The following is a 12781-nucleotide window of genomic DNA, read 5'->3' as shown; positions in this document are numbered from 1 at the left end:
ATCTATCTATCTATCTATCTATCTATCTATCTATCTATCTATCTATCTACACAGTGTAAGTCAATATGATTAACAGTTGAGACATTCAATAAACAATACGTTCAACAAACATTACAACAATGTTTTTTAAAAAACCAGAAATCTGATACATAGCTGAAACAATGTTGAAACAAAGTATAAGCAAATTGATATGACATATTAAACAATGTGGAGAAAATATACAGTAGGAGAGTAATTACAGGAAAAGACAGTACAACATAATATAGTCAGCAGTGCCTATCCCTTTACCAGCGCCTCTCTCTGAACCATTTCCCTACCTGTATAAAAAGCCCTTCTGTATAAGTTTTGCATAGTTTGCAAAAAGCCAGGAAGCTGGGAGCTTTCCTGACCCGAAGAACTTCAGTGTTGTTATAGGGCAATTCTTACCACAAGTGTTCCCTCACACGTGGACTCTCCAGCTTGGGTTCAGGATACTCACCCAGAACCACAACCAGTTTGGGGGAAATCATAACTGCCTGTTGATAGGCTTCCCATGAAGTCTGATTGATATTATTTGGTCAGACTTTCCATTATAGCCCCTGATTGCTTGTGCTACATCTTTCCTCACTATTAAAACAACACCATTTCTTTTGAGTTTGTCATTTCTTGAGTAAAACACTTTGTAATTGAAGTGAAAATGTCCTAATTCAATCCACTTTTGTTCACTCACACCCAAGATTACTATGTTTAAACATTCCATTTCTCATTTTACAATTTCAAGCTTACCTGATTTCTTACTTCTCACATTCCATGTTTGTATTATATGTGTTGCATCACTTTGGACTTTCCTTTTGCATCTGTTCACATCAGTAACTGGACAGCCTTTTGGCCTGAATCCAGGGCAGTCATTAAGAATAGCACTATTCATACCTGTCCTCTTGCTCTTCCCCAGCAGCTAATGGAGTGCCTTCCAACCTGAAGGTCCTGTCTTCCAACACTATATCTTTCTTTCATTTTGGGTTGTCTCCATAAGGTTTTTGAGGTAAGAGATGATAAGAATTTGTTTAGCATTGCATTCTTCTATGCAGGCCTTTTTTTCTGGGAAAAGAGGTGGTGGAACTCAGTGGGTTGCCCTCGGAGAAAATGGTCACATGGCTGGTGGCCCCGCCCCCTGATCTCCAGACAGAGGAGAGTTCAGATTGCCCTCTGCACTGCGCTCCCTGATCTCCCCTGTCTGGAGATCAGGGGGCGGGGCCACCAGCCATGTGACCATTTTCAAGAGGTTCCGGAACTCCGTTCCACCGCGTTCCAGCTGAAAAAAAGCCCTGCTTCTATGCAATACCAACCTGAAACATCACTGCTGTTGTCCATGAAAGATCCTCCTCCAGTATCACCTTCCACTACTGCTGCTGCACAGTATCTATCCTTCAGGGATTCCTCTGCCCCCATCACCACTGGAACTGTCAGTTCTCTTCTGCTGACGAGACCATTGATTCCTGAAGGGGGTGGATGCATCTGAGTCTGGTGTCTCAGCTTTGACCATTCTTCCTTGAGTGACTCTTCCAGGAGTTTAGACTCTTGAACAAGCCTGCACTCCTGACGGTATTGCTCTCACCTTCACTGATACACTCAACCCCCCTTACCATGTTAATGTGTATATCCAAGCATATGAACAGTGAAATTTTGTATTCAGATGTGTGTATGAAGAGTTAAATGAGAGGAGAGAAAAGAAAAGGGAAAGACAGCCAAGCCCTTGGCTGAGAGAGACGAATTTAAAAAGGAATTAAAACTGTAAATCCGCCAAGAGTGGAGTTTATCTATCCTCAGTCTGCAGAGCTGGGTAGAGTATATTTTGATGACCCAGAGAGTGGACTTAGAACTTCCAAAGTTCCCAGGAAATAGAGCAGAAGAGGGACCCTGCTGTGTAGTAAGGAAATGTCCCACAGTCCCACAGAAAGAAAAGCAGAGTTGGCAGCCTCTGTGTTCAGTAGAGAGAATGAGAAACTACACCCACACTCTGGCTGGTGGAGATAGTTATAGGAGCAAGCACAAAGGAACAGCAGAAGCCAGCCCCATGGTTCACTGCAGACCTGGGTGATCCAAAGAGGGCTGGAAGATGTCTAAAAGACATTTGCGGGAAAACTTGTGCTGAATCCGATAAAACATCCTATAAAGTTCATTGGAAGACTTCGCGCTTATACTAGCAAATAAACATTATTTTTCTGCAACCATTGCATCAGCTGACGCCTTAGTAACACAACAGTAGAAGAAAAAGGCACGTGAGACGAATTTAAATAAGGCCCTTTCTGAAATCCATTTCCCTTCTTTCTCCTTTAGAGACCCCCTAGGACTAACTAGACATGACAAGGAGATGCATAAATAGGATTTTTTAAAGCAATCCCAGAGGCACCAATTCAGACTAAAACTGGGGGAGAGGGGAGTTATATGTCATTAACTAAATATTTAATTAAAGGAAAGAAGTATACAATTTTTATTTTATATTTCAATTTATATACCGTCCATTCCCAGGGCTCTGCACGGTGAACAGTTTAAAATCAATAAAAACAAGAAAACAACAATACTAAAATCAATATACAAAACAATAATGAGATAAATTAAATTAACAATGAAATTTTTATAACAGCCTACCCTCAATATTTAATATATCAAATCTCAAGCCATCTAAGATTTAATACTTATATTTTCATTTTAAAAAGGCAGAAGAAAAACAAGGCAAATATATAGGCAGACTTAGCTTAACCTATACAGTGTCCATTTAAATCTCTTCAAGCACTTTTTAATTTTCTTGCTTTTTAACCCACCTATTCAGTTTCCTTTCTCATTTCTAACAATTTATTTATATTTTAAGTGAGCATCATCTTAAGGCACATTTCAATCCTTTAATTCTTGAGCCTAGAGTACTAAGCCCTTAGTCTTTCCAGAAATAGAGCAGAGAGGAGAAAATAAAAAAAAACAGAAAATAGAAGTGAACATCCACATCATTACATTCTATTGTTAGTCCCATTATTTGTATATGTCATTAACTAAATATTTTCTTAAAGGAAAGAAATATACAATGAAATTTTTATAACAGCCTACCCTCGATCTTTGATATATCAGATCTCAAGCCATCTAAGATTTAATACTTGTATTTTCATTATAAAAAGGCAGAAGAAAAACAAGGCAAATATATAGGCAGACTTAGCTTAACCTATAATTTAGATTTTAAAAATTAACCCACTTATAAGGTTCCCTCTACCTCCCTAGTGTTTCTCCTGTTAAACCTACCAGCTATCTTATCTAAAAACCATTCTTATCCTTTTATTTAAAGAAATAAAAAGGAATCCCAATTAAAAACATAAGAAATAAGAGGGGAAATAAGAGACACCCAAGACCCATTTACTGGGTCATACTTGGTATTTCATTTTTGTTCCTCTTCTCCCTCCCTCTAAAATAATATTATGGCTCCTTCTTTCCTACAATACTTTTATTTAAGGAAAAGAAAAGAGCTCCAACAGAAGGAAAGTAAAAAGAAAGATAAGAAGAGGAGCAGAAGAGTCCAAGAACCCCTTTGCCCCTCTCCCTCTAATCCAGTTATCAAAGCCCCTGGATCATGATTTAAGTTCCATCTTCTTTCTTCTTCTTTCTCCCTCTAGAATAGTGTTGCAACTCTTTCTTTCCGACAATCAACCATAAGCGGCTCCTCTTGCCTTCCAAGAATTTCTGCAAGGTGTCGATGGGTACATTGTTATGTCTCTGATTGTCTTTCTTCCTCTTTGTGATGTATTTCTTAATTGAAGTACGTTGTGTGCTTTTTGCTTCGTACAGAGGCAATACACTAGATCTCTTTCTCACAGCTTTCTTTCCATGCTCCTCCTCCTTCTTCTCCACCTTTTGTACTTTCACAGAAAAAGACTGCCTTTCGACTCCATTTTGTTGTCATTTCTCCTCCAATTTCCTTTCAAATAAATCTGTCCCATCAAGGTTTTCTTCTAATTTGGCACCTATCACAGTGCCCTTATCTGATTTCAATCCAAGTGTCTCATCTGCTTTTCTTAATACGTTATTCATCAGCTTAGAGATTTGCTGCAGCTTTGAAAATATCCCTTCAGAGAGCGCCATTTTATTCACTCACTTTCAGATGATCAATCAAAAATCTCTTAAAACAGGTAAAAAACTACTTTGCTCTTGCTGCATATAGTTCAGAAGATTTTTGCTCCCACGCTTTCTCCCAGGAAAAATCTTTTTGCAATCACTCTTCAATGACAGTCCCCTGGTTCACAAAGCAGCCGCTTCTCCGGAGGATAATAACTCCCCCCCCTCATCAAGCTGGATAGCCCTCATAAAGCCATAAACAATTCTCTTACTTGGAGAGATGTCAAGTAGAATCATTCTTTTTCAGTCATTCAGTTGTCTTTACTTCTATCTTGTCAGAAATCTTTACTTTATTTTCACTTATTCAAAATCCTGGAGTTCATAGTTTGAGAGCCATAAGGCTTCTTCCCCGGTCCTTGCCATTTGAGCCGGTGTGGGGGCTGCACAGTCCCCTTGAGCTCTTCCACCTTGCTCTGGCCTGCCCCCCTCTCTGTGTGGGGGAGTCTTGGGGGCCTGAATCCTCGAGTCCCAAGGAGTCAGGAAGATCATGGCACTGAGCTCATAACTCAGTTGCCATGACAGCACCATGCCATTCCAGAAGTCAATATTTGTTGTAGTAGAGGGCTGGAGTGTTGCAGTCCTCCCTGGTCAGTTTTTGTCCTTAAATGGGCATGTTATGCTCTCTTGGGGTATGGTAATGATACTCTGCTGCCCTTAACTTCCCACTAACCCCTGACTTCTTTCCTGTAGGTGACTCACTCAGTGGAGAAGCCATTGCTGTGGCAACAGAGGATATCAGCAGAGGATATCAAAGCAAAGAGAGTAATGCAATACAAATCCACAGAAGCGAACAAAAAACCCACGTAAACTTACTAATAAACGTGTTTGTAAAAGATGAAACTTAACAGTGCAGTAATTTAATAAACAATTATATATTTAATTGTAATTTAATAAACAATTATTATATTTAATAAACAATTATATAGACAATGAAGGCTAGTACCTGTGACTGGTACTTTTGTGAATGATACTTCACTTTGTTGTAAGAAATTGCCATGAATGGAACTTTGCCTGTGTATTCTTTGATAAAGATGTGAATTGAAACGGAACTAATAAGGATCTAGACAACCCGTCAGAACCAGAACTAAGAAGATTATTCATTTAGGACTTTTCACAGTCACTTGAAATTGCCTCCATCTGAGAGAGCTTTTGTGGACTCTCCCACACTGTGTGGATATTGAGTGCTTTTGACCCTTGTATGTTGTGTTTTCCATATACCGTTGCATGCTTGCCTTATTGGTGCTGATTGATGCACTTGCACTTTAATATGAATGTGCAATATTGGATATATTAATGTTTGCAATATGTATACATAGGTACCGGGTCCTTTAAATGTAGCATCTATATGAATGATTGTTCCACTTGTGTTCTGAGAGTCATATCAACCTGCTAGCCTTCATTGTCTATATAACAAGCATGTAATTGTTTATTTAATTACTGGACTGCTAAGTTTCATCTTGTACAAACACATTTATTAGTAAATTTACGTGGTTTTTTTGTTTGCTTCTGTGGCAACAGAGGGGACATTCCCATGACCTGGTGATGAGAGTAGGGTTGTACTCCTTCAGGAGGAGAATGGCAGTGTCCTTGCAGGTACTTCATGGGTGATAGATATCCCCTTGGGAGGGGGCCTGTGGACCAGGATCCCATCTCCCATCCCCATGTTTGCAAGCCAGGAGAAGGTGGATAGCAGCTACACCTGCACTATAGCAGCTGCTGAGACAAATAGGAATGAGCTGCCCCTGGTGGGAGGATGGCTGTATGCTCCCTCACATAGCTCAGCCAGGTTCCCCTATGATGTGTTCCCCCTACCTGCTGGTATCTTGGAGCATCTTTGTACCATCACACCTTTGATACGGACCATGGAAGTGGAGTCAGTCATCCTCTGTATTTTTGGCATTGATGACTCCCTGAAGTCACCAAGTGCAGCTTGGCTGATGCCACAAGTGAACTCCATATCCTCATAGATGGTGGAGGCTGAGGGGCTGGGGGGCTGGAGGGGAGCCATCACTTCCTGGAGCGACCTCTGTTGCTGTGGCCAATGTGGCCACTGAGAGTATCCACAGAGCCAGTGTCTAGCCCCAGAGTGTGTGGTCTGTGGATACTCCCTTCCAATAATTTGGATCCTATGAATCTCTTTTGCTAAGCCTCCCTGAAAGACAGAAAGACTTCCTCCAATGAATGACTTTTTATGATGGAGAAAGGCTTTCTCTCATTGAGAAAATTTTTGCTTAGTTGAATGAAGTCTTTCATTATTAGAGGAAGACTTGGTGAAATGAAGTCATAGCACCTAATTCATAGTATTTAACTGCTTGTTCAAGACATAGAAGGTGTTTAAAACAGAGGCTATAAAAAGGGAAAGTTTTACTATGGATGGATTGTTCCCAGTGGACTATTTTCATACAAATCTGTAAATTCTAATTTACAGCCTGCTAAATATGTCTAGAAGGAAATCCTGCTGTATTCTATGGACTTTGCTCACTGAAGGAAGACACAGGATTACACACTTAGGCTAGCAAAACTTTAAGTGTGGTATACCTCTCCTTTTCAGAATAGAATGTAGAGAAACATTCTTAAAATATAATGATTAATGAAGAAGCCCAACCAAATATGAACTGAGTAACAGTTACATGCAGAACCTTCTTAAGCATGCACATTCTTCCTTCCTGTCTTTTAATCTTTGCATATATGCCCATGTTCCTCTAGCCAAAACAAAGGAGTAGAAGTCCACAATTAGAGCAAAAGGGTTAAAGGAGTAAAGGACATACTCAATTTGTCTAGATATATAAATTTTATTGTGTAGATTAAAATAACTAGTGCTCTAATAAGTTAAATAATTACAAAAATACTCTTGTTATACAGGCTATTCCAATAGTTACAATGACATTCAATATACAAGGAAGAAGACCTATATGACCGCCAAATACAGTGTTCTAAACTACAAAAAACAATTATTTCAATGTCCTTATAATTTAGTTATCAATACTGAAGCCTTTTTTCTAGGTGCCGCTAGAAGAACGGTGAAGGAAGGTCGTCCAGAAGGTATGTATCCTCAATATACAATACTGTAAAGTAATAATGAAAAACGTGTCTGTATCTTTCAGGTGACACCAGAAGTCAGGGTGCCTCACCGGGCAAAAGACCCCTCCGCCCAACAATGGGGCCGGCTGCAGATCTCGAAGTTTCATCTACTGGACTTCCTCAAGGGTGGTTTAAAGTCTCACCTAATGTATCAAATAAACTGGCGACACCGGCCTTTTGTCCACCCTCACCACCAGCCCTGCAGCAGCAGGCACCCCCTTTAGGTCCTGCAGCACCGCCTCTGGCAGTACCTCAGTTGCAGGAGCCCCTCCAGGCCTCTCCCACCCTTAGGCCAGTTGCAGCCGACGCCCAGGCACAACTCTGGGGAACAGCCTGCAGCCACTCAGCAGACTCACCTGTCTCCTGCAGTTGCCCAGATGGCTCCACTTCATCCAGGCTCACAGGAGATTGCCATCAGCACAAGTCAGGCAGGCGCAGGCCCCAAGATGCCAAGGGAGCCACTGGGGAAGGTTCAGAAGCAGCAGGGGCGAGCCAGGCAGAGAGCAGACCAAATGCCACACCCCAGGTGGGGATGGAGTGGGTGGGGCCAGGAGACTACAGAGTCTACCCAGCCCTCCTATCAGATAGGCTGGGAGCAGGGCCAGTCAGGGAGACGGGGTGACGATTGGGGCCAGAGCCAGGGAGGTGGGGCCAGGGGAGGCCTTTAAATTCAGGTTCCTGTGAAGGCCGAGGAGGATTTTGCAGGGAGAGACAGCTGGAGTGGGCTGCTACTCCCAGGGCAGGAGAAGGAACAAGGTGGTGCAACCCCCTTCCCTGCCCATCTGAGGCCGGAGGACACCTGCCTGGAGAGTTGGTAGGATGGCAGGCCATCAGGAGAGGGTGCCAGTGAGGGAGGATCCTCTCACATAAACTTTAATAAACAAATCCATAAGATACACTCTGTCTTATGTAGATATTGAAATCAAGGACTACTCACCATTACAAGTACAAAATTCTAATAATCACTCCTCTCTGATGGTGGTTACAGGTAACTACACCCCACTACAACTATCTTATGTACAGATAGGACAATGACACAGCAAAAAGAAATTTAAAGGGACACACAACCCACTTATATACAGCATGTACAGAAAAGAAATCCACAAGAAGAAAATTTACAAATAACAGTCTTATATACAGATAATAAGGCAATGACAAGAGCAAAAAGAAATTTAAAGGGACACAACCCATTTGTATACAACATGTACAGAAAGGGAATCCACAAGAAAAAAGTTTACAAATAACGTGTAATTTATTTCATTATTTAATCCATTAGGTTTTAAGGTATTCAAACTGTGGATCCAGTAAGTTTCCTTATGTAGTAGATCTTTCTGAATCGACCTAGGGGGTCCCTTAGAAATGGAACATAATACTGTGACAGAAAATCTTCTCTGTCATGGGTACTGAAAAAATGATCTACTAATGGAGCACGTTACATTGTTTCTTATGCATGACGTGTCCTAAGAGGTGAGTTTTCAGGGGACGAATGGTACTTCCAACATATAATAGACTGCATTTACACATTATCAAATAAACTACTGCAGAAGACTGGCAGTACTGTCTAAGACTGGTGAACTGTCTAAGATGTAAAGTGAAATTGGTCCCGGGGATTACAAACTGGGCACCAGTTAAAGCCAAAGGGCATAAGTGGCAATGGCTGCATCGGAAGTAGCCTGTAGGGTTATTGGAAATCTGCCTAATTGATTTAAAGTCCGAATGTACAATAAGATTTTTTAAATTACGTGTTCTAAGGCCAAAAGAAGTGGTTGTTCACAGCCTTTGATTTCACTAAATAGTGCTACTTTCATACAGGATTAGCTTGCCATTTGAGCATGTCATGTACTGTCATGTACTGCAGAGATAACACTCGAACTAAGCAACAGAAAAGGTCTATTCAGAAGTGGAAATTGTTGCGGTGAAAAGAGAAAGCTAATCTCTGGCTGTGTACACTGTTCTTTCTTGTATGTGCCTGTCCATTTGTCTGTAGCAACATTAAATAGAGGGACTGTGAAATAAAAGAACAATCATTGTGGTAACTAAGGCAAGGGAAACCTGTTCCCATAATGATATCTGTGGCCTCCTTTGTATCAGCAATTGCTTCTGTGCAAATTCGAGTGTTGAGATGCTCTGGCACATATAGTTTGTCTCAGTGCTATATTTGCATGCAACATAAGTGATAGGCTTCTGGAGGGCTGTGTATCTTATGTGTAGTACATGGACATGGCATCATAATCAACCATAGGAGGAGAGGTCTTTGCATCTGCTTAAAGTATTATAGCTATCTCAAAGGGGAGGAGTGTCTGGAAAGGGTGTTAGCTGAATTTTTAAGTCCCATATATAAATGTCAAGAATAATTCTTCAGAATAATAGAGAATGCTTTAAGAGCTATTGTTGTATACATATTTGAGCACGTATTTGTGTGGGTTTGGAGATGTAATGCTAATTTGTTCAGAGTATATAAATCCCCCTGCCCAAAAAATAATCATGTAATAACAATCCAGATCATGCTGAAAAAAGTGCTCACATCATGTCATGAATAATATAAAAAATCAGTGATGAAAAGCCGCCACTCAGTACATGATCAGAAACAGCCAGAAACACATGCTTTGTTATGACCTTTGTCTCCGTGTCTGTAGGGAACACTAAATATAAAAAAAATAGCTGGGCATTGAATATATTAATGTGCCAAACTATCCTTTTTCATGCTCCAAAGGAATCTAAGGATGGCTGCAGAACATTACACATACTCAGGGCTTTTTTCCGGGGGAAAGAGGTGGTGGAACTCAGTGGGTTGCCCTGGGAGAAAATGGTCACATGGCTGGTGGCCCCGCCCCCTGATCTCGACAGAGGGGAGTTTAGATTGCCCTCTGCACCATGGCACGGAGGGCAATCTAAACTCCCCTCTGTCTGGAGATCAGGGGGCGGGGCCACCAGCCATGTGACGATTTTCAAGAGGTTCCGGAACTCCGTTCCACTACGTTCCAGCTGAAAAAAAGCCCTGCACATACTCGAGGAATCAGAGAACTATGTGCTACCATCATCTTGCTATGGGAAGTTGGCTGGAAATGTTTTGATGCTGGGACATGAGCAATGGCCAGTCTTTTCTCCCATTGTTATTCATCAATCCTCAATATTTTATCATTCTCAATGTTTAGGGATAAAATGGCAAGGAACTCATTCCCCATCTCTATCAGTAATTTTGAAATGGAACATAAAATACATAATACCTGGAACTGAGAGATTCATTTATAAAGTATAAGGGGCCTGACTAAGTAAGCTGGTTAACCATTTGTTAGGAACTCTATGTTTATATTGAAATAACTAATCACACAACAATGCTTTAAACTGGATTTGTTGGCATTAGAAAATTGGTGTATCAACATTTCATCTCTTTGGGGTCAATAATTTTTTACTAATTGCTATCCTTAAGGCATCATTGATTTCTTTGTTTCTTAGAGTAAATATTATGGGACTGAAAAGTGGAGTAATTATAGTGTACGGTATTGACATCAGTGTGTCATTGTCTAAAGCACCAGAGGTGCTTGGCCTGAGATAGACAATTGCGGCAAACCCATAGTGCACAATCACCACAATGAGGTGGGAAGCACAGGTAGAGAAGGCTTTCTGCCGGCCATCAGTGGAAGTAATCTGAAGAATGGTAGAGATGATGAAGACATATGTTAATATAATGAACAGGAAGCTTCCACACAAACCCAAAATAGAGATGGCGGAAACCACTACTTCAGTGGTACTTTCATCAGTGCAGGCCACCCTAACTACAGCCCTCATGTGACACAAGAAGTGGTTGATGTTGTTGGAGCCACAGAAGGGCAACCCGAAAATCAGAGCTGTTTGAGTTAGGGATATGAGAAATCCTCCAGTCCAGGAAAAAGCTACAAGCCATAGAATCATCTGCATATTCATGAGGACTGGGTAGTGCAAGGGCTTGCATATTGCTAGATACCTGTCATAACCCATTACTGTCAGAATCAGGCAGTTTGTGCCACCCAGCCCATGGAAGAAAAACATTTGTGCAACACATCCTGCAAAAGAGATTGTTTTACTCTTGGCTAGCAAGTCTCTCAGCATTTTAGGAATAATTATTAAACTGTACCAAGTCTCAGAAAAGGACAGAGCAAAGAGGAATAAATACATGGGGGTATGGAGGGTCCTCTCAAATGCGATGACTACCATTATCAGCAGATTTCCAACCAGAGTTATAATATACATGAGAAGGAACAAAACAAATAAAATAGTCTGCAGATTTGGAAAACTGGAAAACCCAGCCAAGATAAATTCTGTTACAAGTGTTTGATTCTTCTTCATTGCTTTGCAGTACCTTTGAGCCTGGAAAGGAAACAAGAGAAGCAGCAGTTTGCAACTTTAATCTCATTGTTGTGAGTCATCATGAACAGCTCATATCTTGTGAGCATATAGATGTGTACCACAAGGGTCCTAAATTATTTACTTCTCAAAGAAAAGGTAGAGAGGTGGTCTGGTGGTTATAGAGAAAAGGGCATTTTCACAAGGAGAAGCCCCATTCCCTCACATCACAGGATCTCAGAAAAGCCCCACTGCTGTCCCAGGTCTCCGCTCAGCAAGGCAACACCCTGACTTCCAGGGGTTATCAACTTTTCACTGGGTATTAACCACTGCCACCAACAAATCTTCAAGAGTATCTCCAGCTAGATGGCTTTGTACATGTAGCACTCTGTAAGGCTTCATCTAGTTGCTGCATCTCCCTCTTTGCTTGTTCTAGCTAGCACTGGGATGATCTCACACTTTCACATTTTTGAGCCATTGTGCTCAAAGAATAGTGAGCTTACCCGCTGTTCCTCCCCTGTACTGCTCTTTAGAAAGCAGGACCAAATAAGTACGGTGTATTTACAGAGATCAGGCTTCAAGTATTCAAAATATAAGGAAGTTTAATAAACAAAAAATAAAAAGAGCACACATGCTGTCTGTACAAGCATTGGACTGAGCAAAGATATAAACAAAAGGTGAAAACATACAACCTTCTAAAGCCTAAAATATATACTTATCCTAAACAATATTTCATGAGGATAGGATAGTGATTCTTGAAGTTGCAGCATGTTAAATTCCTTCATTATCTGGTTCTCAGAGTTGGGACTTCTTCCTATTGTCCATAGACATGTGGTCAAGGAGCCCCTTTGTAAAGTTTAGTCCTTCATAGCTTGAATTTCCCTGGCCAAAGTTTACAATATCTTCTTTGAGAGTGTCTGTCCCCTGTTGGGTTAGTCCTAATCTTTCTGATCCTCATGCCCCCAAAGGAAGAAAATACAGACTGGCTTTTTGGCTGTCCCAGTCTCTGTCCCTTTGGTGTGACAATCTAGCAAGATCTTAGCTGAAAAACCATTTGCTTAACTGAATGCTGGAGCGCTCTATGCTTGGGAGTTTGGTGATTCATCCCATCATCTTTTTTCTTGGTCAGCTACAAGCTTGCAGTCATGTCTCATACACAGAGTGCAATCCCACTGAATTATTGAATTACTGGGGTGAATTATATAGTAGAAGGCATTTCTCTACAGAGTTCAAATAAGAAAAA

At 41.0% G+C, this 12781-nt stretch overlaps 1 protein-coding gene across 1 annotated transcript; it reads right to left on the bottom strand.

The window, feature by feature from the left end:
* Nucleotides 1–10599: 10599 nt before the first annotated feature.
* Nucleotides 10600–11541, bottom strand: LOC129327570 (olfactory receptor 10X1-like). The gene has a single exon (XM_054976323.1). It carries the CDS (start codon nt 11539–11541, stop codon nt 10600–10602), a length of 942 nt encoding a protein of 313 aa, XP_054832298.1.
* Nucleotides 11542–12781: the final 1240 nt, after the last annotated feature.

Source organism: Eublepharis macularius, chromosome 4, assembly GCF_028583425.1.
Source record: "Eublepharis macularius isolate TG4126 chromosome 4, MPM_Emac_v1.0, whole genome shotgun sequence".
NCBI lineage: Eukaryota > Metazoa > Chordata > Lepidosauria > Squamata > Eublepharidae > Eublepharis > Eublepharis macularius.
Note: the sequence above shows the minus strand (reverse complement) of the source record. Positions and strands in the feature narration are given on the sequence as shown.